We start from the raw sequence: 27841 nt of genomic DNA on the forward strand, positions 1-27841 counted from the left end.
TATGTAACTCTGGGATGATTCCAGAGGTCCTCAATAAGTTTTAGCAATTTCGATTATTGCTAATTTTAAGCGCGTTTTTGCAGATTCAACGATTCTGATTATTGAAAATGCTTATTCTACCTAGCATTAAACAATCCTGTCCACTTTTTTCACACATGACGTACATTCTGTTCAAAGGAATATATGCAATAGTTTGGTTGGCTAAATAATTATTTTCTCACTAGATCGATCTCAGAAAATCCATAGCGAGAATTTCGGATTTTATTTTAGTTTGCCCTGAAAGAACATTGTCCTTGTTTGAAAAAAGTCCTCGTCTTCCTAGGATGACGCTGCTTTATCAAAGAAAACACGGTCCCTTTGATTTTGGCGTACACTAATCAGCGGAATGCCAAATAAAAATACCCTCTGTGATGAATATTTCCTTTTATTGCGCTTTAAGGAGCCATGCATAATGCACGCGCAAATTTATTCCAAAGAGATCTAGGCGGCTCGGTTTAAAAGATAGAAAAGTTTAGGTGGCATGATATAATAACGTTCGTTCCCCTCCTTGCTTAAGTATTTACCGCCGGCGCTGGATCCCGCCCCGGGAGGTCATAAAGTAGTAAAATAAAGCACTTCGGGATGAATATTTTATCTTTAGGATGAATATAGTTCAGCGTTAAGATCAGTGCTTTTTCTCGACGAGGTCTTGTTTGTCGTTTGTATGCACAACCCAACGTTTCTGCTACTTTGCCTGCTATATTTAATTCTCAAATACAACCGCACTTGCACAAAGGGGCCTTTAATATTGAAACGCTCCACTGTTTCAGGCTTCAGTAGCGAATTTGTCTTTAAGTATTAAGCGTATCCCAGCGTTGTAGGCAAGCACTGAAGTATATCCACTGCGCGATATTGCGAGTATGCATTCAAGAGAATTAAATTAACATATTTTTGCTAGATTTACGAATTTTTTTAATATTAATTAATAAATAATTGTTAATCTTAATTTATTAATCTCTTCAGTATCCTTCCCAAGTGCAGTAACTGCAATCTCTATAAAATCAACAATTCTATGACGTTCTATTTCCTGCATTTTCGATTTAATTAAACTGTTTCCCCGTAAATTTACACGCTGTTTCGGGCTTCGCTAGGGCTCGGGATTCTTTTTACACCAGACACTTTCATCGTTTTTAGAGCCGAATTAATTCCACTTCGTGTTCGGACGTTCGGTTGGTTTTTCGAGCAATTCGCTGAGATTTTATCGGGTGTACATTTTCAGGAGGGCTTCGCTTCCCTACGCCCTAAAATGTGGCAGCCGATTCGCTGTGCCGCCTAAAGGGAGTTGCGCTGAATTTATTTACGGCTATTGAAGAGAATTATTTATAAATCTTGAAGTAACTTATGCCTGATTGGGGCATTAGACCGCAGGGTAGTTGTTTATTGCAGTTTCATTAGTGGAAAACTTGAAGTAATTTGGTGTTACGTTGGTGATGTCTATCTTTTAAATATTCTGGCAAATATCTCGAAAAATGTATATTGCTTTTTATTATACAGCTTCTAAGGGCTCCGATACTGTTCAAATGCGTTCTTACTTCCAAAATCTTCATTATCCCGGCTCCAGAAGGTCGTAGAGCACGTTTTAAAAAAAAAATCGCATAAAAATGCCACCAATCGATTCCTGTAATAGGCATTATCGAGAAACGAAAATCGAAAAAGATATTCGAGAAAAACGCGAGCAAAAAATTTTTACTTTTTTAGTCATCTTTGGGCACGTGAAATGAATACCTAATATCGTTATCACTCTTTTTTACCATGAAAATACAACTCTTAAGGAAAAAAATGAGCACTGATTCGTTTCTCTACGACTATTCGTTGAGCAAGAAGAGCCGATATTCGAGATGACCTTTTTTCGAAAAATTTTGAATATTTTTTAATTTTAAAAAAGGTACTTTTTGCTTGCCCAAGGCTACATTTACAGCAAGTAACAAGTTTCAAAACCTTAATTTGCAAGAAATACAGCAAAAACAAAAAAAGTCGATTTTTGACGGTTATTTCGATATATCTCGAAAAGTAATATAGCAATCGATATATTTAAAAAAAATCGATAGGTTTTTTTAATAGCTACAACTTTCTCATTTAACTTTTTTCGACTGCAGTTTGTTTTTTTTTATTAGCGAAAAACCGTTTTTTTGACTTTTATGAATTTTTTAGGTTCACTTCGCCGTTTATTCGCCACAGGAAAAATACACTATCTTTCTTAATTTTTTTTTCCTATATCACCATATTTTTGGTTTCCAGGTGTTTTTTTTTGTAAATTTAATATAAGGCCGTGACAGATTGATTGGACTAATATCTGGCCTCCGGACTGGCCCCGATTCACCAAGCTTCCGGGGTTTAAATATTCTTTACAAAATGCTGAGTGCATTAAAATTAAACAACCAGTAGAAGAATGACTGAATCAGTCCATCAGTTTATAGAGAGAGTGAACGAGATGGACATAGTGCAAGGGTCAGTTCAATATGCGTTCAATTTGCAACTGGACACTTTTCGTTGCTTTTAAATCTATTGTGTTATACTGGCATGTAATTGATTCCAATTATATTTATAAATTTTCTTCTATGAAATGATTTAAATGAATATTTGTACCGAAGGTATTTAAAGAAATCTGTGTCCAAATAAAGTAATGCCATATGTCCATACATATTTATCTTTCACAATTTTGCCAATATTTACAGGTGATTTTTCGACCAACTGCAACATCGCATTGCCGAAGCTTGTAATACGATTTGAGAGGACGTGGCAATGTTGCAACGCATGCGAGCGAATTGGATAAGTCGCGCTGAAGCTTGTGTGCAAGCAAATGGTGAGTACATCGAACATCTATGAAAATCAGCAGTTCTCAAAAGGTGGCTCCTTCCAATGTTTTTAAAATTACATTTTACTCAACACATATCCATGTATTTACCTCATTTTGACATAACGGACATGTGGCGAAAATATTTGATATAAATTCATTAACACATTGTATACATTTTTATATTTACTGAGAAAACTGTTGTAATTTAGTGGAATAATTCTATGCTGAGACTCTTATTCTGTCATTTTAATGGGAAAAACATAGTTCAGACTGTTCCGAGTCCCCGGAGTTAAATTTAAGGACTTGCCAAATACATTTAGATGTTGATCTGCCATCCCGTCGTACCCAACTTAATCTTATCGAATTTTGCCTTAAAAACTTTCACCTTAAAAGCCATCCGAGCGTCTGAACGAAACGTTTTAAATATTAGAAGCCGCAACAAAAATAGATAATTAAATATTCCAAGAATCCCACAGATTACTATATTAAATTAAACTTATTATATTTTCTCGTTACGCGTAAAATGGAAAAAGGATCAGCTTCAGGAGATTAGATTAATGGTGGCATTAATAGCGGTCCTTTTTTAAAGGCGTCGAGGGAATATTTAACTCGAATCCAACTGCTGAGTCTGTGGTGGCTTTACAAGGCCGCCTCTGTTAAATTCGAGACTTGGCAAAGGCGCGTTTTATTTTTAATTAGTCAAAGAAACATTTCACTGTTTCATAGGACCAGCCCCGTATAACGGAAAATTAAGAAGCGGTTTAGAGCCCAGGACTAGAAATTGAATTATTTGCAATCGCGACGGTTGATCTTGACTTATGACCCTCCTTTACGGCGTCTCCTCGAGAATGAATATTAGACCGAGCGACTTTGGTTAACGACCGCGGGATTTGCCGTTAGTCGCGGCAATAGGAGAAACATTTTTCGGTAATTTATTTTGATGAAGGTACCGGCGCAGTTTATTCAAGGAGTACTTAGAAAGATTGGTTTTATAGCGCCCAGGGGTACTCTTTGCCTTAGGGGAGCTTTGCGATGTATTTTTTGCGTAAATAGAAAGAGACTAACTGCTTGCGGTAATAACGTCTTAGTTATTTCGGTCAATAAATCACGACACCAGAGGTGACTCGTCAGCTCATCTCACGGGAAAATGTAAAAAATGTGCGGTTCAAAATTAGGAAACATTATACTTTTAACTGATGAAGACATACAACTACTCAGTGGACTAACGCTCCGAACAGCACTGGCAATCTCTAGGATACAATTAAGAACATTCGTCAAACTGATCAGTTTTCGTCAGTCCAAATGATCTAACCATCTCTACAAAGTGTATCAAAAGCTTTGTTTCATTTAGTACCTCTTGATGTGATGACCTTGTGATTATTTTTATTTCCCCTTATTTGCGCCGCACCATGGGTCAAGCAGCGTTTTTTTTATGTCAAAATCAAATATCTCGAAGAAAAATAAACGAATCGTTTTACATTTTTACAAAATTAAAGCTTATTTGATACAGATTTAGGGAAAATTATTGCGAATGTCATCATCCCATATTTTGGGGATGGAAATGAAGGGTGAATAGGCGAAAAAAGTGAAAATCGATTCTATTCGTTCAAAAATCTTATATCTTCGATAAATACAGTGACATTAAGACACATTATGGTGGAATCAATGCTGAATTAAAACAAGTTATGGAAAAATTAATGAAAATATTTTCATCACCATTTTAGGGGTGAAGGTTTGGAAAAATGAAAATTAAAGAAAATATGCATAAAATGCTTTTGTTGTCGCTGAATAATAATAATAATAATAATAATAATAATTTATTATTAAATAGGATATCCTAATATACAAATCAATTTAAATTTAAACATATAAATACAAGCACACAGTAAAGAGAATAGGCAAACTAAGGATAAATTAACACATATTATTTACTTTTATGTATTTAACAAGCTCTCTTTTAAATGCAACAAGTGACTGGCATCTTTTTAACTTTACTGGTAATCTATTGAAATTAACAACCCCTTCATTAAATAGACAATTCATTGTATGACAATAATTTGTTCTCCAAACATGGAAGTTATTGGCACCTCTAGTAAAGTAGTCATGAATTTCATGATTCCTTATAATATACTGGTTAAAATAATCTGGTAACAAATTATTTATAAGCTTATATATAAAAACCATTGTACAGTAGTATAATCGATTTTTTACAGAAAACCACTGAAGAGCAGATAGCATAAAATCAATGGGAGTATATTTATTACATCTTAATATAATTCTCATGGCTCGGCTCTGTAACTTCTGCAACTGTGATATCTTATTCAATTGAAACATACTAAGTACTGATGGACAGTACTCAAAATGTGGTCTAATTATAGTATTGTATACTGTAACTCTAGATTGCATAGTTAAATGACTACAAATTCTTGAAAAGAAAAATAGTTTCTTAGATATTTTATTATAAACATATTTAAAATGAGTATTAAAACAGAGTGTATTGTCAAGCAAGAAACCAAGATATTTAATTTCAGTGACAAATTCAATATTTTCATTATCGATAGTTAAATGACAACCATTAATGTCAATATTATTATACCTATATTTGGTTGTGATTATCATAGCTTTTGTTTTATTAACATTTAATTTTAATTTGTTAACTTGCAGGTATTTATTAACACACTTCAAGGTTTCGTTCATAGTATTTATACACTGAGTTAAACTATGACCACTACATGCTAAAAGAGTATCATCTGCAAATAAATTAATAAATTCAGAATTAACAAATAGTGTAATATCGTTTATGTAGATAAGAAATAATAAAGGCCCAAGCACACTGCCTTGAGGAACACCAAGATCATTAATACATGTGTCAGATACTGATCCACCAATTCTTACTCGCTGTGCTCTGTCAGTCAAATATTCTGTTAACCAAACAAGAACAGTACCATCAACTCCATAACCTTGCAACTTTTTAAGTAGGATATTCCTGTCAATGGTCTCAAATGCTCTCTTTAAATCGAGAAATACAGCTACCGTAAATTTGTTATTATCAATGTTGTATTTAAATTTCGTTAATGAAAGTTGCAAAGCCGTTTCACATGAATATTTTTTACGAAAACCTGATTGGTTACTAAATAAAATATGATTCATTTCAAAGTACTCTAATAGCTGATTGTAAACTGCTAATTCCAAAACTTTTTCAAGAGATGGTAAAGTATTTATTGGTCTAAACTCACATGCTTTTGTTGTGTTAGGAACTTTTGGTATTGGAATAACAGTACTTGTTTTTAATTTGTTAGGAAATTTCCCATATTCTAGGGATACGTTAATAAAATTTAAAATTACATGACCTACAGAATTCACAATATGTTTTAATAATCTAGAATTTATAATATCATTAACACTACACTTATTTTCTAAACCTTTAACAAGAATATTTAATTCAGACATAGTAAGCAATTTAAATTTACAAATACCAGGATACAAATTGTAGTTTATGTTCTGCCATGTAGTACCTCTATTCCCAATACTCAAAGCTATATCTTCAATACTATTTATAAAATATACATTAAAGTTTTTAGCTAAACTAACTTCATTATTACATGTAATAGTATGGTCTCCAAACTCAAATTGTACATAATCGATTTTAACCTTTTCATTACTATTGACTAATTCTTTAATAGTCTTCCACATAAGTTTAGGATTACTGATATGTCTGTCAATTTTTTCAAAATAGTACCTCTTTTTCTTTACTTTTAACAAATTAACCACATTATTTCTTAACCTCTTATAATTATTCCAGAGAAAGTTTTTATTTGCCTCATTAGATTTTTTAAAATCTTTATATGCAGAATCACGCTTCTTTGTTTCATTTATAAGTTCATTATCAAACCATGGTAAATTATTCTTACATTTATAATATTGTATTGGTGACACCCTGTCAACAATTTCTGTACATTTATAAAGAATCTCATCATACAAATGATTTATGTCAACACAGTTTAAAGACCACCTACACAATTCTAATTGGGTTTGAATATTAGTTAAATGAACTTCATCAAAATTTCTGAAAGATTTATATACAGTTTCATTAAGTTTTTCATTCACAGTGTGGTTGATATCTACAAATATTATAAAATGGTCAGTAATTTTAGGGTAATAATGAACTGTTGCTTTGACGTGACTTTGTTTAGTGAGTACATAATCAATCAAAGAAGAACTACGAATACGAAGATACGAAACTACGGAACTACGAATACGAACTAAGAATACGAATAAAAGCATCACCAAAACAAAAAACTCCTTTTCAGGAGCTATTTTTATCATCTCCTGATTTAGGGGAAGAAATGAGGGGTGGGGGATTGCATATTAAAATTCATCTTGTTTCAATTGGGCATTGCTTACACCATGATGTGTCTTAATTTCACTGTATTTATTAAAAATATAAGATTTTTGAACGAAGAAAATAGATTTTCACTTTTTTCACCTATTCACTCTTCATTTCCACCCCCAAAATATGGGATGATGACATTCGCAATAATTTTCCCTAAATCTGCATCAAATAAGCTTTAATTAAAAAAAAATAAAACTATTCGTTAATTCTTCTTCGAGATATTTAATTTTGACATAAAAAAATGCCTTTTGGCCCATAGTGGGCCGCCTCTGTTTTGGTGTTCTAACGTACTGAAACCAAACTTTTTGCGGCTGTTGCATAATGGGGGTTTTTAAACGCCCGTGATACTTTTCCATGCGTTTTCCAAGCGTGTTTTGATGAACTTGACGCTCGCAGCTATTCATAATGTATAAATGTAAATAGCCTCGGCTTTCCCGAGACTACCCTAGTTTTCTGTACCGCCGTGTATTTGCTCTAAAATTTATTTTCACGGTTCTGCCGTTAATTTTGCCGTGCTTAAATTGAAATTGCGTTAATTTAATACCGAGTTGGATATTACCTTCCTATGTTTTAAATATAGATGTCGGAAATTGAGCCTGAACGGAAATTTTAATAAAATACCCTTATATTAAAATTATTGAGTTCGTGAATGAACATATTTATAGCCGGCGGGCTTTAATTACAAAAAATTACTCTTTTTCTGTGACTGGGATATTGAAAAAAAATGAATAAATATTTGCGCTAAAAGTATCAGCCAAAAATTACAAGCTAGTCGGGCTTGCCTTCGGTGTGCAGCAAAATAAAACTCTCTCTCCCAACGGTAAAATAAAAGTATTTTTTATTGAAAACACAGTTAGTGAAACGTGGTGTAGAGTCGCTCGCAAGTATAAGTATCTGGTCCTTGGCGTCAATCTGCCGTGGACCTTTTCCTGGAACCCTGGAACGTCCCACACCTGTTCTTTGCCCTTGCAACTGTTAGATCGGTCCGTGAGGCATCAGGCTGGCGGTTTTGAGTTAATACTTAAAATGGGATATAATATCTGCACTCTTGCAACAGGGTTAAACCATTTTTCCAATTCCAAAAGTCAGCACTAATCAGAGAGTCTAACCAGCAGAGGCACATTCTCTGTAGTCGAGTCATTTTCATACCTAAATCTGGTGAGTATTTCCATCAAAAATCATTCAACCCCAATACACTGTCATCTATGCTAAATATTATAAAGAATATAATTAATGGTTTTGTGAAGGAAAATTTTCTGATAAAAAGCCATTACACCTCAAGTATACCCGTTAAACAGGGAAATATGTGAAACAGCTCTACATCAACTGGTATGAAAAATAAAGGCTGCTTACAGGAGTAGCTCTAGACATTCCTTGACATTGAAGAAGCATTTGATCGACCCATCTGTGGAATGTGTTGAATTTGACACCGTTTGTAGGTGAACAAATATCATACTCTGAACACACAAACAGAATCAACAATGGTGAGACTGTCAAGACATCTGTCCAAAGAGAATGACATCAGGGAGGAGCCTAGCTAGGATTTGGTTGTAGATGAACTAAACAGAAAAATCTTTTATTTCCAGGGATATGTTGTTAACGTACTCATACCCATCGTGGAAAAATGCACTGAAGCTGTATCGTATTTCATGAAATAGTCTTTGGAATTGTGTGGATAGGAGATCCTGGACTGCAGCTATTTCAAGCTCCACACACAGGTTGAATTGCAATAGCAACTGATGTATAGGCTAACAGCTCAAGGACTCCAATAAAACAAGAATAACAACCTCACTTTGATGACTATTGATTATATCCCCCAAAGATGAACTTTGAAAAACACTACAATACTATGCTAAACTGGAATGGTAAGGTAGAAATAGCTTGTCAGCCTAGAGAATCAGGAATCAGGTACAAGTCCTAGACTGAAATGATTTGTGTCTCTGGAAGGACTAAAACTGCAGTACAAGTTGAAGTATATGCCAAAGAGCTCTGTCCGCTCGTGAACATCTGGATAAGATAAAAAAGATCTCTATCTACGCCAGTAGCTAAGCAGCAATATATGCTCTGGTAAGGCACAAGATCACCTCAAAATTGTTCTAAAAACGCCTTCAACTTTCTGGGTACATACAATGAGGTAACTATGAACTGGGTGCCAAGACATGTAGGAATCCTGAGTAATGAAGAAACTGATGTGCTAGCAAGGAAGATATATTTGAAAGAATCTCGGAAGACATTTTCAATTGACCATGGAGAAGTGACTTAACGACTATCCAGAAGATTTTTCGATACAGGATCCATGTTATCCATGATGAAGAAACACCGGTTTTTACCAAAGTGAATTGTATTGATTATGCTACGGTGGACCTTTCCTTAACAATGCCACAAACACAATTCGTGAGCAATCTAATTTGATCGTAAATGCAAAGATTTCGTTTTACTAATAGTGTACATTTCTTATGAACTAAAGGAAATGTGCTGTGCTGTAGGATTTACGTCACATCCTCTGGAAAGATGCGCCTGCGGTTAATATCCAACGCTATCTCTGTCGTTTACGGGTTAAATATGTCAGCCGCGTTTTCGCCGGTCGCGACTGAATTTAAATGCAACCTTACCGCCGCCGTCATCATAACTCGAGAAACGCCAGCAGGAAGAAGGCAGCGGTCATTAATAATGCACGGCGATTTACGGACTGGAACCTTTCCTGGGGCCGTTAATCACACAAAGTAACCGTTTTGTCCGATAATGGAAACCAGAATGTAAATATGGCCGCAGTCGTAACTCGGCGGTCGAGATGAAGGAGGCCGGTACTATTATGACACATAAACTGTTTAGTTATATGCCCTGGAAAGGGTGAAGTGCAAAGAAGGAAAACGAGTAGAGTGAGTTGGCAAGAGAGGTCTTAGTTACCAGCGACGGTGCTGATAAATGTGCTGATAAAAAAAAGATAAATTAATATAACCGACTAAATTTTTAAAACAAAAACCTACCGCATGAAACTTTTTTATTTTATGAAGTGTTTTTTTCTGATATAATTTGTATATATTTTTTATATTTTTCGGCGTGGTCAGTCAATTGTTATAAACAAAAAAGTTGTAAAAAAAATTACTCGCCAAATTTCTTTGAAAAGTTTTTTACTGTAAAATGGACCTAAATAAAAACTTTTTGTTCTTTGACAAAAATTCGAAAAATGCTTCGTTTCCAAGATATTTACAATTTAATGTGAAAAAAGTGACGAAAATCGACAAACTTTCGGAATTTTTTTCTCAAAAACTACTGAACAGAGTTTAATTCTAAAAAAAGCATAATAATCGGCAGATCTTCTACTTTAAGAAATATTTTTTTGGTATAGGTCAATTATTTTACTGCCCAATACTTTGAAAATTATGTTTAGTTGCTTACTTACTACTTAGTTGACTAAATGTTCAAACTGATGACCGCTCGCTTCCATACAAGAATAAAGATTTTGTTCGAAACCTTCGCGCACCTTCTAAAGCATTTCCGGAGTGATTCGACGGCATTCGTCGACGATTCTTTGACGCAAATCTTTCAGCGACGCTGGCTGTGTTTTATAGATTTTACTTTTTAGGTATCCCCCAAAAAGAAATCAAGGGGCGATAAATCCGGTGATCGTGGAGGCCACTCAATGCTGCCTCTTCTACCAATTCAATTCCGTAGAAAACGTTGGTACAAATACTGACGGACAATTAACGCATAATGCGGAGGAGCACCGTCCTGCTGAAAAATCAAATGATCTTCATCATACTCTAGAACATATTTAATAATATCAGTCAAGGCAGGGTCAATAGCGTCTTCCAGTAATTGCTAATACATTTGGCCAGTCAAATTACCAGGTACAAAAAAAGGACCCAACAGCCGGTCATCGAAAATTCCAGCCCATACATTTAATTTTTCCGGTTGCTGTGTATGCACCTCGGGAAAAACTCTTGGATTTGAATCGGACCAATAGCGGCAATTGTGACGATTTACCGTTCCGTTCAAAAAAAAAACTGCATTCATCAGAAAAACAGACGTTACAAAATAACTGTGGATCGTTCACTGCTCGCTCGCGAATTATTTCGCAAAATTGCAAACGGCGGTCATAATCATCCTCATGATGTTCCTGGACTAAATGTATTTTGTATGGAAGGAATTTATTCTTCTTCAAAATGGTTTGCATGCTAGTTCGATTGATCCCAGTCACAGATGCCAGCTGCCTCGTACTTAATGTAGGATCAAGATGAACTTGTCCCAAAACTGCAACTTCACTAGCTTCATTAACTAATAAGTTTTTAAATTTCTCGTTTTTTATTGGCTACGTTCACTGTTTCTTGAAAATTGTTTCGTTTTGGCCACCCTGTATATAATATTTTGGTTTTGCTGCTATCTTTAATCCCATATGAATTTGAAACAGGTCCAAAAAATGCCGTTACCTACAGATTACATATTTGGAATTTTAGTCACTATAGTACTTTAGAACTTAAGTAGAGAGTTTTATATGCACAAGACAAGTGTTAAATGTTACATAACCAACATATTCACTGGAAAATTTGCTGTTACATTCCTCACCGATACATTTATCATCCCACTTGTTATTTGAGCACTAACAAACACTTATAATTATACTTATATTACAGCTGATCATGAAATTGGAGTGTTTTCCAAGATATGCAAAAAAACGTACTATAAATATTACTATTATTGATATTACCTTATCAATAACCAGAAAAATCAATAGAGTACAAAGTACGTGATATACAGAAATTCTCGACAAAACAGGAAAGGTACATTCAGATGTTTATATGGGTGCCCATGTTTTCCGTGATCTTTCTTTTTATTTTAGATGGAGTTTTTTGTTCTATGTCTGTCATTGTTTTACTAAAAGTGCGATTTCTTGTCTATAAAACGTCAGTCTTAAAAAAGATTTGCAAGATTCTGTGCAATTTTTTAGAATATTTTTTTAAGTTCAGACATTTTGGAGAATAAAACATTTTGACACAATACACAAAATTGCTTCTTCAATAAAATGTTTCCTACTTCATTATTTAAACATAACTTCGTGACTTCTTAAGATTTTTCTATAAAATTCGATATACGAGGTATCTTAAGAAATGAAATTTTAAAAGATTTTTAATAGTCTCGTATCTTTTTAATGGAGCTAAATTGAACCAAGGCAACTTGATCTAAATCGATTTACCTTTGTCCAATTCGGCTATCCTTGATTTATGGTTCATTCGCTTCGGAACAGCCTGTATATAATTTTTTATTTCTCAAGTTGCAGTTTCATACTCTGATTTAGTAAATTCACGAAATGAATGAATGATCCTCCTTGAGTTATTTATCAAGTGTATGTAAACGAAATGTGTGTAAAAATATATTAAGTACGATATATCTACAAAAATGTAATACTTGTAGCTGTATTTCCATAAATATATATATTTTTAACTACATCAAATATACAGTGTGTCTCCGGATGGGGCAGCGTACCCTTGTAAACATTTTTATTGTTGATATTCCGAGAAAAAGTCAGCCAAAAATTAAATAAAAAAAAATTAAAAATTAAATGTACTTTACTTAGGAAAAGTTTCACATTATGACATTTTTTGGATGACCTGTATTATTTTATTACACATTTGATTACTGCCCATGGCTTCTCAAGATAAGCAAAACTTTTAATAAAGAATAACTTTTTTTTTGAAAAATCGACAATAAAAAAGTTTACAGGAATGCGGTAACCCATTCGGGAACACACTGTATTTCCAAAATGTAAATGAACTAGTGATATGTTTAGATAAGTAAATAGCATAAAAGATTGGAAATAAAATAATTCGAGTAGTTCGTAATAATAACCTTCAGCAATCATGAAGGTATTTGTTTTCGTTTTGTCCCTGATATCTCTGGGGTAAGTCCAACATTTTTTAATACATGCTTCTTTGCCAACATTGCCAATAATTTAAATTAAAACTGTAAAGTTGTAAAAGTCTTCAAGAAATTTACAATAAAGTTATAACTGGTATAATTTGGCAAATTTGTTGTTAACTTGGCGATAATCTTGATACAATGTTCCTTTATAAAGTTAAGACTTTACTAAAAACTTTTTTAGCAATTGTTACGTCGTAACATTTATTTTTACTTATAAACCATATGTATTTTGATTTACCTAAATAATTAAGCAATAAAGGAAATAGTCTAAGAATATCCTGAATCCAAAATATAATTACATTTTAAATTGACGGATAATTGAAGGGTCCGGGTTTATCCTGGTTCAAATTATAACCCTATTAATATATTAGAATACATTTATTATTATTGGTACAATTAAGAGGATTAGGATTTGGAATTTTTTGGACCGTACCGAATCACCGGTCATCAACACTTAATGATAATTTAACCTAGGGCAGTATAAAAACCAATGATTGTGTTCAAAATAAGTACATACTTACGATCTTCCTTATAAAGTAGTCACTAAGATTGTCAATGTATTACTAAATATACTTTAGTTAAGTAAAATATCCGAAACAGTTTTATTTCCAAGGTCTCCGAAACAAGAGACATTTCAGCAATGTCCAAATATGTATGCTTGCTTTGTACACTTTGCTAAAAGATTTTTTCTGATATTTTATCGTGAACAAGGGAGAGTAAAAAATATTTTGTGTGTACTAATTAATTAAGTTTAAAAAAATATAAAAGTGAAACTTTATGATTCATTTTTGGAAAAAAATATCAGCGAGAAATATAATTATTAGTACCTATTTACTTAATTTATACAACACAATATGTACTGTACTAATGATCAGTTTTAAGGTCAGTTCAAGGTCAGACGTAGAAAATCAATTGTCAACAAAGTAAACCTACGTATGTACAGGTTTTTGGAGTTGCTGAATCCGAATCCGGTGTCCGTTTGACTCGATCAGATCTGGTTTAAGTTCAGTTCAAGGTCAAATATAGAGAATCAATTGCCAATAAAGTACATCTATAAGTTTTTGGGGTCGCCGAATCCGAATCTGATGTCCGTTTGACTCAATCAGATCTGGGTTGAGGTCAGTTCAAGGTGAAATGTGGAGAATCAATTGAAAACAAAGTAAACTTACATATCTATACGTTTTGGAGGTCGTTGAATCCGAATCTGATGTCCGTTTGAAGCGATCAGGTCTATTAAATACTTTCTAATAGAAATAGATCAATCAACATACGAAAGATAGTTATATAAATATTTTGGTTTTAAACCTAAGTGAAAAATTTGATTGGGTCTGAGCAGATAGAAAGGTTTCACCAAGATATTAAAGAAGGGAGAAATTTGGGTGGCAATGAAACTATCACTGATATTGCTAGTGATACTAGTGATGACGAATATATTCCATATCACGTTGTTAACAAGACAGGAACATATCACAAAAAAAAGTAAATGATGTTCGAGATTTAGGCCTGGCAGAAAATGGATTTCCTAATATCATGACTAAGAAATACGGAAGCCGGAAAAGTGAAAGCTTTTTACTATCAGTTCAGAAATAAGGAATATTTTTCTAACATGACGAATTTCCTTAGGTTACTACAATGATATTGTTGAATAAATCACTTCAAACATGGATCTTATAAACCTAACGCACATTGAAACAAGAGTGCCATATTTTGAGGATAGTCTTACATGGGATCAAATACGAACATAAATGGCTTTACATTTAACCTTGAACTGAACTTAAACCAGATTTGATCGATTCAAACGAACACCGGATTCGGATTCGCCGACTCCAAAAACGTGTAGATACGTAAGTTTAGTTTGTTGACAATTGATTTTCTACATTTGACCTTGAACTGACCTTAAACCAGAGCTAATCGCGTCAAACGGACACCGGATTCGGATTCAGCGACCCCAAAAACGTATAGATACATAGGTTTAGTTTGTTGACAATTGATTTTCTACATTTGACCTTGAACTGATCTTAAACCAGACCTAATCGCGTCAAACGGACACCGGATTTGGATTCAGCGACCCCAAAACCATATACATACCATGGTCTTGTCTTTCAGACCTGCCACTTTTTTTTGTGGGTCTGTGTAATCCCGCCGCGTATTCTTTACGTATAAGCTTTATTAATATCCAATTGTATTTTAGATTCGCAGACGACGAGATCAATTCCCGGTACTTCCCCAAAAGCTTCAAGTTCGCCGTCGCCAATGCTGCCACCCAGATCGAAGGAGGCTGGCTCGAAGACGGTAAAACTGAAAGCATCTGGGACCATTTCGCCCACACTCATCCAGAGAAGATCGGTGACCACTCCACTCCCGATATCGCTTGCGATTCCTACCACAAGTACAAGGAAGACGTGGCAATGGTGAAAGCCATGGGACTGGACTACTACCGTCTGTCCATCGCCTGGACCAGAATCTTACCCACGGGATACCCCGACAAGATAAACCAGGCCGGAGTGCAGTACTACAAGAATTTGTTCGCCGAACTGAAAGCTGTCAACGTGGAGCCCATGGTGACACTTTACCACTGGGATCTTCCTCAAGCGTTGGAGGATGAGCTCGGAGGTTGGTTGAATGAAACTGTGGCGGATCTCTTCGCGGAATACGCAAGGGTGTGCTTCGAACTCTTTAAGGATGACGTGAAGATGTGGATCACCATCAACGAACCGAAACAGGTATGTCAGGCGGGATATGGCTCTGGATATTATGCCCCTGGTGTCGTTTCCGATGGGATTGGGGAGTACATCTGCTCCAAAAATTTGATTATGGCGCATGCCAAGGCTTATCACATCTACGACAACGAATTTAGGGCCACCAATCAAGGTAGGTTTCAGTTCAATTTTTACCGTTCGTTCTGTTTCTGGTAAAGGGAAAGTTCAGTATTAACATCTAGTTCTAGATGTTTTGGACGTGTTTTGTCTTTTTCTAATTGCAACAAATGAAAAGACAAAGAACATCTAGATGTGAATACCAAAATTATCTGCAGTTTTATTAAATTTTTGCAATTTGATGTTTGTAGGAAGAGTTACTATGGTCATCGACACGTCATGGTCTGAACCTGGTAGTGACAGTGCAGAAAATCAAGAAGCAGCGGAAAGAGCCCTTCAATTCGGTGTAAGAGACTTATTTTACAAATAAAACCGTAACGTTGTAAAAGCCTTAACGACGGGTTTGCAAGGAATCGTTAATCTGACAAGCTTGTTTGTAAACTTGTCTTACGACACCTTTTCTTTACAACGTTGCTAAAACTTTTTTTAGCAATTACAAGAACTTACTTTTAAATATTGCTATTTGCAATAACAAAATGGCAAAGACTGCCTGTGGTAAAACTTAGTAAATTGTATTTCAGTCTCGCCTTACCTTTGTTAAGCTTTATAACATTTAGTCGTTCGGTTGTGTCGAATTTACTGCAAGCTATTAATTCCTGGACTCTCTCTGCAGACAACGGACAAACCTTAGATGTTCTATACTTAGATTTTTCTCGAGCCTTTGATTAAGTGCCGCACTCCCGTCTATTGAATAAACTGAACCACTTCGGTGTCCGTGGCTAACTTTTAAACTGGATCAAGTATTTTCTAGAGGATCGCCAATTTACGGTTCGTGTTGCTGACAGTTTCCAATAACTGCAGGTCTCAAGTGTTATCTTATACAGATGACCTTAAATTGTTTTACTCACCTTCTTCGCTTCTACAAGAGGATTTTGATATGATTATGAATTGGTGTTCTGAATGTCCAAAACCAATCCTAGAGTAGCATATAACATTAATGGAATCGAACTACCAAGCGTGACACATCAAAATGATCTCGGCGTTGTTATAAAAGAGTCGCTTTCCTGGAGTGCACATGTTACGAAAGTTGTGAACAAGTGCAATCAATTAATTTTCATAATTAAAAAATCTTTCTGTGCCCTCACCATCAGCATGTTTTTCAAGTTATATAAATCCTATATTCGCCCTCAGATAGAATTTGCCGTAGCCATATGGTCTCCGTTATTAAAGCAGGACATTGCAAGATTGGAAGATGTTCAAAGGCGTGCTACAAAACTCCCAGTCGGTTTTAAATACCTTACATATGAAGAACGTCTTCAATCATTGGAAGTGCGACGTACTCATAACAACTTATAGAATATTTCTTGGTGAATTACACTGCCCAGAAATGATGTTTCAACTAAACACTAATTCTCGTCTTAGAGGTAACTCCTTCATACTTAAGAAAGAAAACTTCCACACCCGCAACAGACATCATTTCTTACCCAATAGAATTTTCGACCTGTGGAACTCCCTACCAGATTATGTGGTTTCGGCACCATCTCTTAATTCCTTCAAGAACAGACTCGATAGTCACCTCAATCCCCAAATAGGATAATATTTTTCTAGAATATGCATGCATATTTTATTTTTTTTACTGTTTGAATTCGTGTCATTAATTTTTGTTTCTTATTTTTCTCTTTTTATTGTATTTTTCTTATCGACAGGCATTTGCTTCAGCTCTTAAAAGTTCTTAATAATAATAATATTTCTAAAGTGGTTTCTAACAAAATCATAATTATAAAAACATTAAACATTAAGTTGACCCTACTTTTTTGGTTTTGAAGCTGCCCAGTTATTTTTTATATGAAATTGAAGCTGATGATCTTTTAAGGATCTCCAATTGACATTTACCGCCCTAAAAGCAAGAAGAAATAATTAGTTGATAATGATGTTGGTGATGTTATCGAAAGGTAACCTAGTGAGTTTCTTCTGTGTAACTTTTTCATAAAAACAATACTTTTAGGTCTTTATTTCCAATATATAAAATGTTGAAAACTTTGAAATTTTTTGGTTTATCCATTTTTATTTTTAAGCCAATTAAGCCATATCATTCTAACGTGCCTACAACACAATTTTAAAAGGAAAAAGAGGACTGTGGTCATGCAAGTACAAAAACAATAACAATACGTAGAAAAGTACGACCAATCACAAACGTGACAGAACTAACAGACTAAATCACTAATAGTGACGTTACTAAACTACAAATCATAAGATGTAAAGTTCTGACGGTATACGGCAAATTTTCAGTTCGGCCTTTACGCCAACCCGATCTTCATCGGAAACTGGCCGCAGGTGGTTATAGACAGAATCGCACAACGTAGTGAATTGGAAGGATTCGCCACTTCCCGCCTCCCCGCCTTTACCGACGAGGAAATCGCTTATGTCAAAGGTACCTATGATTACCTGGGATTGAACCATTACGCTACCAAAATGGTTAACGCCACGGCAGACGCACCAATTGGCGATCCAGCTTATTGGAAGGACATCAGCGTCTCGACCTGGGGGAAGCCAGAATGGCCTAATGGAGCTGGTGATTGGTTTAGTGTAAGTTTCTTTAAAAAAATGGTAGCAAAAAAATAATAAAGTTTATGGAAAACGTTATTTTAACACGTAGGTTGTTCCGTGGGGTTTGCGACACCTTCTTGTGTGGCTGAAGAAGACTTATGGTGATGTTGAAATTGTCATCACAGAAAATGGTCTTTCTGATACTACTGGAATAATTGAAGATGATCACAGGATATCGTACTACCAGGTACATTTTTAAGCACTTATATGTTTTTTCTGCAACTTCTTTTTTGTTTGCTTAAAGGGATATCTGAGCGCCTGCTTAGACGCCATCTATGAAGATGGAGTCAACTTGTCGACCTACACCGCTTGGAGTATTATCGATGATTGGGAATGGACCAGTGGATACGGGTAAGTAACGGTAACGTACATTTAAAATAATATTAGAATCAACATCCAATCCGTTTTGACCTTGACGGAGTGTCAAGTCGCACATATTAAATTGAATATTTGCTTTCATATTTTGGAAACATTTTGCAATGTTCTTAATATATAATTTCTTTCATGAAAATTAAACATTTTGCGGAAATATTCTGATAACATTGTAGTAACACTTAAGTATGCACAATTTTGTTGCAGTATATTTTTGGGCATGCACTACGTCAACTTCACGGATCCAGAAAGAACAAGGATTCCAAGAAAATCTGCAGGCTGGTTCACCAACATGGTCAAAACCAGATGTTTGGTAGACACTTGTACCGAATAAAATGTAGATGTTTTCGATTTATTTAAACATGCGTTTTCACTACAATTTATTAAAAAATCACAGTCTATTCAGTACTGTTTTAAATATAAAATAAAGAGTACATTGCAAACACCTATTTATTTTTCTTGAAAACCGAACAAAGGCAACTTATGATACGGCTATGTTTCGACAAGATACAATTTGCTGTTTAATAATTTTAATAGTTTACCGAGCTCGTTCCACAGAACTGGAAAGCGCATGTTATTACGGTTTCATACAACCTGTTACCCCATGTAAACCAGGTCGTGGATATCCATTGATTGGTATAATAATAATATTGTTACGAAAGCCGAGACGCGTGGTAATTTAATTATTAGTTCTCGGAACGGATGTGCCAAAAAGTAAAATATTTTAGTCAACACTAATTTATCGAAAGGTTAAGGGTTTCAAGAAGGCAGCGTCGCCACAAGGCCGTCCTTCGGTGAAGGCTTCATGAAATTTAACAGTATTTTTGAACAAGTTCACTTAGACTGTCGGGGCCATGTGTTGAGCATCTGGTATAAAGAGAAAAATTTATATTTCTAATAACGCGCGAAATGCATTCGAAAGAATACGTAGGAATTCCAAGATATTTAAAGTTGTTAGAATGTTGTCAGGAATATAATAATAGGTCAAATAGCTGGTTTTTAGGCGGATTTTCCAAGCTATAAGAATAGATTAAATGAGATTGACTAATCCGTTCCGTATTGCTACACGGTGTCACTAGAGGAAGGCTAGGGTTTCTTGTAAGTCCAGTTAATCATAGAATTATTTATATAAATATAAAAATCAGTCAATAAGATTAACATGGCATAGTTATGCCGAAGCGTCCTGATATTCAGGGTTCCCGCCAGTAAGATAAGAACATAAACGTCTGGAACCAAGAAATGGGCGTGTCGAAACGAGGTGTCGAATTCAGGAGAGATCTCCGAAAAAACAGGCAGTTTTTCCAGTCAAATTAAATCACATGGCACTCTATTTCACAAGATTCTGATTAGTTAGCGTTAAAACCTGAAAAGGCACTGCCTCCTTGTTTTGTTTATATAGATATAGGTCTTTTTTTATTTATTCAATTAAATTGGAAACAGGGGCATATAGCGTGCCAAATAATATCACACGGTACCGTTAATCAATTAGTTAATTAGTACTTATTATTTATGGATTATGGCACGTTCTATTACAGCCATGACGTATCAATAAAACGAAATTTAAATATTTAGAATGAGGTTTTTTATACTTAAGAATTTTGTTAAATTCTGCTTTTCAATAGATAGTATAAGTCGTAAACAACTTTTTACGACTTTATTTACTCATTAAGTTGAAGAATGGACACTGACTAATATGTAAACTAAACGATATAGAGAAATAAACTCCCATGATAGTTTTAAGTTGGTTACCCTTACCACATTTTCCCAGTTTTTTTTTATCACAAACACTTAATTTGCCTCATTTGCCTTGCCGGTCAGTAGAACAACGTTAGTTTGAGTCAAATAGAGGCTTGTGCTTAAACATAGTCATCATTAGTCACCTACGTTTGATGGCAAAATTCCTCAGAGGTATCTTGTGAAGTGTTTCTTCAAGAAACAGAGACCCAAAACCACAGACATTATAGCTTATCGCCTAAATGTTAAATAAAATAAATCAAGTTAGAATTTACCTAATTCATTATTTATTTCAAAAATATTAAAAAATGTAAAATTTCCTTAAAAATAGTACCTTAATTTTGTATTTAATAATATAGTGGTTTGGTCTTCAAGTGAGGACAAAAACTCTAAGTATCATGGAAAACTTTATTCTAATAATTTCGCTGGTAACACGAGACACAGCCGAGCAGGAACTAGGCTTCAAGACTTCTGATTCGTGCCTCGAAATGTTTTCGGTTCTATCCTTGTACCCAGGTACCTACTTTTATTACCCTATCCCAATTAACACTTATCTGGGTCCGCTACTCGGTTTGTGCTTATGTACCCTAATAAACAACAACTAATTTATGTTTACAGCCTACTTATTCTAATATCATTTGCTAAATACATTTATTTGGGATAATCTCGGATAATTCAAAGTATAATTTATATGGTAAATTCCCAGAAAACAAAATATATTTATTGGGGCAGGTACTAAAGGTAATTGTAGCGTACCGCTACAATAAAATTGTTGGAACCTCAAGGAGTGGTTGATACGAAATTTACTAAAAAAAAAACAACAAATCATCAATCAATGAAGCCCCAGAGACTCCTGAAGACAGCAAAGAGAGAGATACAGAGAGAGAGAAAAGCCCTCTATGAGGACAAAGTCACTATATCTCTATCGCACACTATAACTCTATCTCTTTCGCACACAATCAGACAAAAACGGCAGAAACGAACCTTGAAAATCATTAAATCAGGCTGAACGACTTCGACAAAAACGTTAAGCTACCAATCAGACCACAACGCGGCCTAAAGATCTAGTCCTGGGGCTCGTCATCTTTCTCTCCACCGCCGTTCCCACTCAGCGGGGGCCCTCGGGGTCACACGCGACCAGTCACCTGTCACTTATATCTTATTGCATGCACCACGCACAAGTTTTCGCCCCTTCCCCCCCTCTCATCCACGTCAGCAGTCTGGTTTCTTATTGTTAATGAAAGACTATGGACAAGGCCTATAATTAATCGTAGTTGGCTAGGAAAAAAGGAGGTTTGTTGCGGGAAGGGGTCATTATTCACGCTTTTTATGAGCTCATCGGTGAATGAATGGTTCATGATGGGGTGCAATAATATTTTTCAACGGCCAAATGATTACATATTTCACCAAACCACTGTAAAAGTTTTCCTGTACCGTACCATAAGCTGAAACATTAATCAATTCCACACTATAAAAAAAATACCGTTCCTTCAGATATTGGCACTAGAAAACGATATTTTTTTGCACGGTCTATCTCAACACGTGGTTGGACGGGTTATATTCGCTTCAAAGCAAAGAAGACAGTTTAGTGAATCCTAAATAAATTTTAATAGTGCTTTTAAATAAGCAAAAGCAGTTTAGCAAATAATTCTCCCCAACGATATGTAGGATCTCACGACTCTCGATCATCATAGCGAAATGAAACGCCAGAAGGCAAAAGGATAAGTAAAGAGAAATGTTTTTACTTCGTCTTATTCTGTCTTATTTACTATTAAAAAAAATAAAAAAAGTTGTTTCAAGATTTTATTCTTAGTTCACGCAGAGGTACAATCACAGAAAAAATATATAATGTAGCTTACAATGTCTAGTATTACTACTAAAAAGAGCATAATAATGCATAATATAAAATGGGTGCAACACTATAAAAAAAAATTAAAACTTCTTATGAGCATCTTAGGTACTAATGACTTCCCATTTGTGACACCATTATCATCTGTTTGTTACTCAAAATAAATTAGGAAGTAGTTGAAAATATAAGGAAGACTTTGATTTTGACATAAACAAATGAAAATTTTCTTTCCAGCGCGTGTGTGCATTGTATTTTGTTTACCTACCATTTTTATGCCATAAAATTCCATAAAAAATATATAATGTAGACTAATGTATTGTCTAACGAACAGTTTTTGTTTCATTAGGGCAGATGCAATAGTTTTCGAAAAAAACAGTTTTGAAGAATACCCGCTTTAGCGTCTATTTGATCAGTTATCACAAGAACGCAGCGAGATGCGAGGCTGAATTTGTGTCAATGGTAGATTTATATCTCGCCAATGTTACCACACAAGTAATTTTTAAAATACCCTTCTGGGGCCGCTGACCTTATCTTATCCTGCTAGACCTTTTATTTGTTGCAATATTTACATGTTCAATATATTGAAATGAAATCAGATATGAGAGAACAAATCAAAATGTAAATCAAATGTCTATTTGAAAGACAAAGCAGTAAATATAATGGTTTGAAATGGTTATTATAAAATTAAGAAAATATTTGATAAAAAAATTTTAATGTTAGTATTGAATGAGTAGTAGGAATCATCGGTTTATTAGAATAGGATAAATTTCAAAATCAAATAGAAAATTAATTATAAATTTGTTCAGATAAAGCATATGCCAAGAAATTGTTAAAAAAAAATTAAATAAAAATAATTCAAATTCATAAGTCACCGATATCTAATAAAAGTTAAAATGTTAGAGTGTTTATAAATAGTTATAATATATGGTATAATACTAATTAGGAAAAGATATTAAGGATCAAAGAAAAAGTTGTATATCAATAAATCAATATGTCAAAGAAATATCAAAAATTAAAGTGGGATTCACATGGCATCAAGTAGTAAATAGAAAAGTAACATAAGAGTAGAGAATGAGAAATATTTTGAAGTAGAATGTAAATGAGATTGTTAAGAAACTATAATAAGGCATAAGTGCAAAGATTAAGTGAAGTGAGGTGAGTGAAAAAGAAAAAAACGGCAAGTAAAAAGAAAGCAGAATCAGATATGTGAAAAGACCTTAACAGGGGAAAAACCAAAATCAAGGTAGTGAGAAAAGAAAAATAATTATTGATTAGTTACAAAAAATTTTGGGAGAAACGTCAAATATTATAGAAAGATATTAAAAGAACCCGGAATACAAGTCGAAGCAGCAGAAAGAAAACAGCAGAGAGAAAGCGGAAAGCCAGCAGCCGAGAGAAAGAAATACAATCACAGGCGAGGTCCAGGAAACCAGATAAATAAGAGGCCAGAGTAGCAGCATCAGTGGCAGGTCCCAGGAAATTCCTCAGAAAACGGTATAGCAGATAGTGTCCAAACAACTACTGAAACCGGAAAGGAAAGGAAATAAACAAATAATCCGTATATAAAAGAAAAGGTACCTTTTTAATTGTCGTATACAGTTTGTGCACAAATTAACAGTAAAATTCGTTTGAAAATCTTGATAAATTCAAAATCAATCATTTGAAACAAATTTAAGTCCGTGATATATCAAGCATCATAAAAATTTTTGGCCAATTATTTAAATTTGTAGATAGTAAGATTAGATATAAGGAGGAACATATTAAAACAAGAAATTACACGAGAAAATATAAATTACATCCAAAAAGCAACCAGTAATACAGTAATTTAACCAGATCGAAATAAATTCTTGTTTTAAGTGGTCAAAACATTGTAAGAACTTCAAAATATTTGATAATTTGTGTGACATTTCTAATTTGAAATATTGATATACCAGATAAATATTAATAAATTAATTTAAACATCTATTGTTGTTAGTTTGCATGGTTTCTGGAAGAATAATAGTTTGAGTTGAACCGACTACTGAGCAGGGTCTAAAGCTAGCAGGGCAAAGGTATACAACCAACACTACAATAAAAATCAAAATTACAGGTTTCACTAAAACTAAATTTAAAATTAATTTGGCGCTCATATAAACACATAAAAAAAATCACATAACTTCACCATAACAAAATATTTGCTCCCAATTTATTTTCGCAAATTCTAATTTCAGTTTCCCATTAATAATAATAATAATAATAATAATATTTATTTATCCTACTTATTTACAACCATGTAAAGGTGCGTATATACAAGTAAACGGATATAAAAACAAATAAAATCTTATGTATACACTTAAAAGTGGAATTAAGAACTATCGTAGGTAAATAAAGGTTATTCGAAAAGTGAATTAACACTTGTTTCGAGCACATAAATTACATTAAACACAATAAAATATAACAAAGTATAACACAAAAAATCCTAAATTACACATACGAACAATTATAATTCAATGATAAATCTAATTACACAAACAAACGACACCTTAATTTAATTATTGCGCACATTTTTTTTTTTAATCAAAGAGGTCATCAAATGTTTTTCTGGGACTCGATAGCATATAGGTTTTCAAGTTTCTTTTAAAAGAATGAATATTCCTTATATTTTGAATTAGTTTCGGAACAGTATTATATACCTTTGGAGCCATAAAGGCAAATGATCTCTGCCCAATTGTTTTTGCCCTAAAAGGAATATTATATTTATCTTTCTGTCTAGTGACATATTTATGTGTTGGTAAACTGTCTACAGATTTAATTCCATGATATTTAACATTTAAGTTATAAAAGTATAATTGTCTTACATCAAAGACTTTCGCTTCTATATATAGAGCGTCCGACGGAAATTTCGTATCTTTGGAAAGTATTACTTTCAAAAATCTTTTTTGTATAATATTTAAAGGAGTTAAATAACTTTTTGTTAATCCGCCCCAACCCAGTATTCCATAATTTAGATGACTTTCGACAAGAGCATGGTAAAGAATTATAAGCTGCTGAATACTGAGAATATTTTTTAAATATTTAAATTTGTATAGTATGAACTGAAGTTTCTTTAAAACATAGTTAATGTGTATATCCCATCTTAAGTGGATGTCTATATATACTCCCAAATATTTGATTTCATTTTTAGGTAAGATGGTATATGACGTAGCTTCCGTATTCATCCTTATACAGTCAAAAGGAGGTAAATTGACCTTAGTGCAACTAAAAGGTAAATAATTCGTTTTTTCAAAGTTAATCGTTAAGAGCTTATAATCAAACCAGTTCTTCATAAATACCAAATCAGTTTCAACAATTTCTTTCAGCTCATCCCATGACTCCGATTTATAGAATATGGCAGTGTCATCTGCATATCCAATGATCTCTCCTTTACTTGGAATCGAAAACAAGTCATTTATATATAAGGAGAAAAGTATGGGACCCAAAACAGTACCCTGTGGAACCCCATAGTCTACCAGCATTGGACTACTCAACGCACCATTCACTCTTACGCACTGATGTCTATTTGATATGTAACTTTCAAATAATTTTAAACAATTATTTCTAATTCCACAGTCCTCTAGCGACTGTAAGAGTAGATGGTGGCTGACCGTGTCAAATGCCTTCGAAAGATCCAGGAACACACACAAAGCAGGTTTACTTTCATCCAAAGCAGAGTAAAATTTTGAACTGAGAGCTAGAAGTGCATCTTGTGTTGAAGTTTTTTGTTTGAAACCAAACTGTTTATCAGAGAGCAGGTTATATTTATTGACAAATGAGATAAGTCTTTCTTTTAGTATTTTTTCAAATATCTTAGACATATGAGTAATTAATGTTATCGGTCTATAGTTTGTAGCCATTGTTAGTATAATATTTATAAAAATTAGTATTATTAGTAATAGTATGATGTTGATTAATAAATTTTATGTATTAACGTATTAACTGTTATCTTAGATTTTCTAACAATTCGTTTTTTTTTACCAAACTTTAACGTGGTACTGGAAACACCAGACCCAAAACAACGATCTGTCACATCGTCTTCCGACGTTAAATCCGCACGCCAAAACGTTTAAATGTTCGTATTTCTCCCATACGACGCATTTCTGCGAGCTTCGTGCGGATAATAAGTTTATAATCACGCATTGCCGCTGTAATTCGCCCCCTTCCCTCGCCGGCAGATTAACCGATCGCTTTCCGCCGCGTGGGCGTCCGTCGTTCCAAGTTCAACTTTGAATCTTCTAAATAAGATTGACGACCTGCGGTAATCGGAGGTGAAATCTGCGAATTTAGACGTCGCTGGCGTCGGCGTGCGGCGGGTCGGACACGGGAGGGTCGCCGACGGGTCCTGACGACACAATAATTAGAAAATCTCCGGCTTTATGCGTGGGGGCCCGGGGCCGTAATTAACGCTTAGGGTTAGCTGGTCGGTTCAGTGACGCGCTATATTTGTATGAGATATTTATCGCATCAAAGGACAGAGCGCTTAATTACCACTATACATGTTTGTTAGTAATTGGCGTTAAATTTATTTTTGTGTAAAAATTTAGAAATATTGCGACAATTTGAGGCATTTTACCAAAGTGATGTATTCCTACTACTTGCCTGCAACCTTTCCCACTTGAATATTTAAAGAAAAAGCGGAAAATTTCGAAATTTTCTGGTCGGCATACAACATCTTTTCCATACAGTGGCATATAAGTGCCGTTTATCTCTGTTTTTTTCGTTTTGTTGTACGGTATTTTAATCAAAAGCGTCGTTCTTAAATCATCTATATCATTCAAATGTAATTGATACAGTTTAATACGGCGACATGCACGGCAACAACAAATATTAAGGAATGGCTACACGGCGAGAAATATAGAACGAGATATCAGGAGGAGACATACACCCATTAAGGGGGGCGTTTTTATGTGCAATTTTCAATGAATTTTTTGTCCAATTGTTTAAAAAATCTAAGCAAGTTAGAAACGATAAATCTTCACTGTACAACTCATAAAAGTGTTCTTCAGGGTGTGAGATAACTGACAACACATTTTAAGTAAGAAAAAAAAACATATTTTTTTATCTTACGTTTCCTGAACTTTACACGACTGTTGAACATACAGATAAAAGCGTACGGTATTATAAACATACCCACACCCAGCAGAATGCTTTTAGGATACTATTTATACATGAATTAATAAGAATTATTGAGTAGTTTTATAAATCAATTGGACAAAACAGGAAAGGTACGTGTTCTGATATTTTATATTATCCGTCATCTTTTCATGCCGAGCAATTGAAGAAATCCTTCGTATTTCAAC

At 34.2% G+C, this 27841-nt stretch overlaps 1 protein-coding gene and 1 long non-coding RNA gene across 2 annotated transcripts; both read left to right on the top strand.

Annotated features, from left to right (window-relative positions):
• The first annotated feature begins 13038 nt into the window (after window positions 1–13038).
• Window positions 13039–19388, top strand: LOC108911637 (myrosinase 1). Its single transcript, XM_018716617.1, has 7 exons — window positions 13039–13128; window positions 15340–16019; window positions 16216–16310; window positions 18254–18550; window positions 18621–18758; window positions 18816–18922; window positions 19151–19388. The coding sequence occupies exons 1-7, from the start codon at window positions 13088–13090 to the stop codon at window positions 19275–19277; spliced, it is 1485 nt and encodes a 494-aa protein (XP_018572133.1). The 5' UTR covers window positions 13039–13087; the 3' UTR covers window positions 19278–19388.
• Window positions 19389–25373: 5985 nt separating this feature from the next.
• Window positions 25374–26203, top strand: LOC108911627. Its single transcript, XR_001964507.2, has 3 exons — window positions 25374–25534; window positions 25690–25770; window positions 25865–26203. It is a non-coding gene; the product is annotated as an uncharacterized LOC108911627 (long non-coding RNA).
• The last annotated feature ends 1638 nt before the right edge of the window (window positions 26204–27841 follow it).

Source organism: Anoplophora glabripennis, unplaced genomic scaffold (genome assembly GCF_000390285.2).
Source record: "Anoplophora glabripennis isolate ALB-LARVAE unplaced genomic scaffold, Agla_2.0 scaffold136, whole genome shotgun sequence".
Lineage (NCBI taxonomy): Eukaryota > Metazoa > Arthropoda > Insecta > Coleoptera > Cerambycidae > Anoplophora > Anoplophora glabripennis.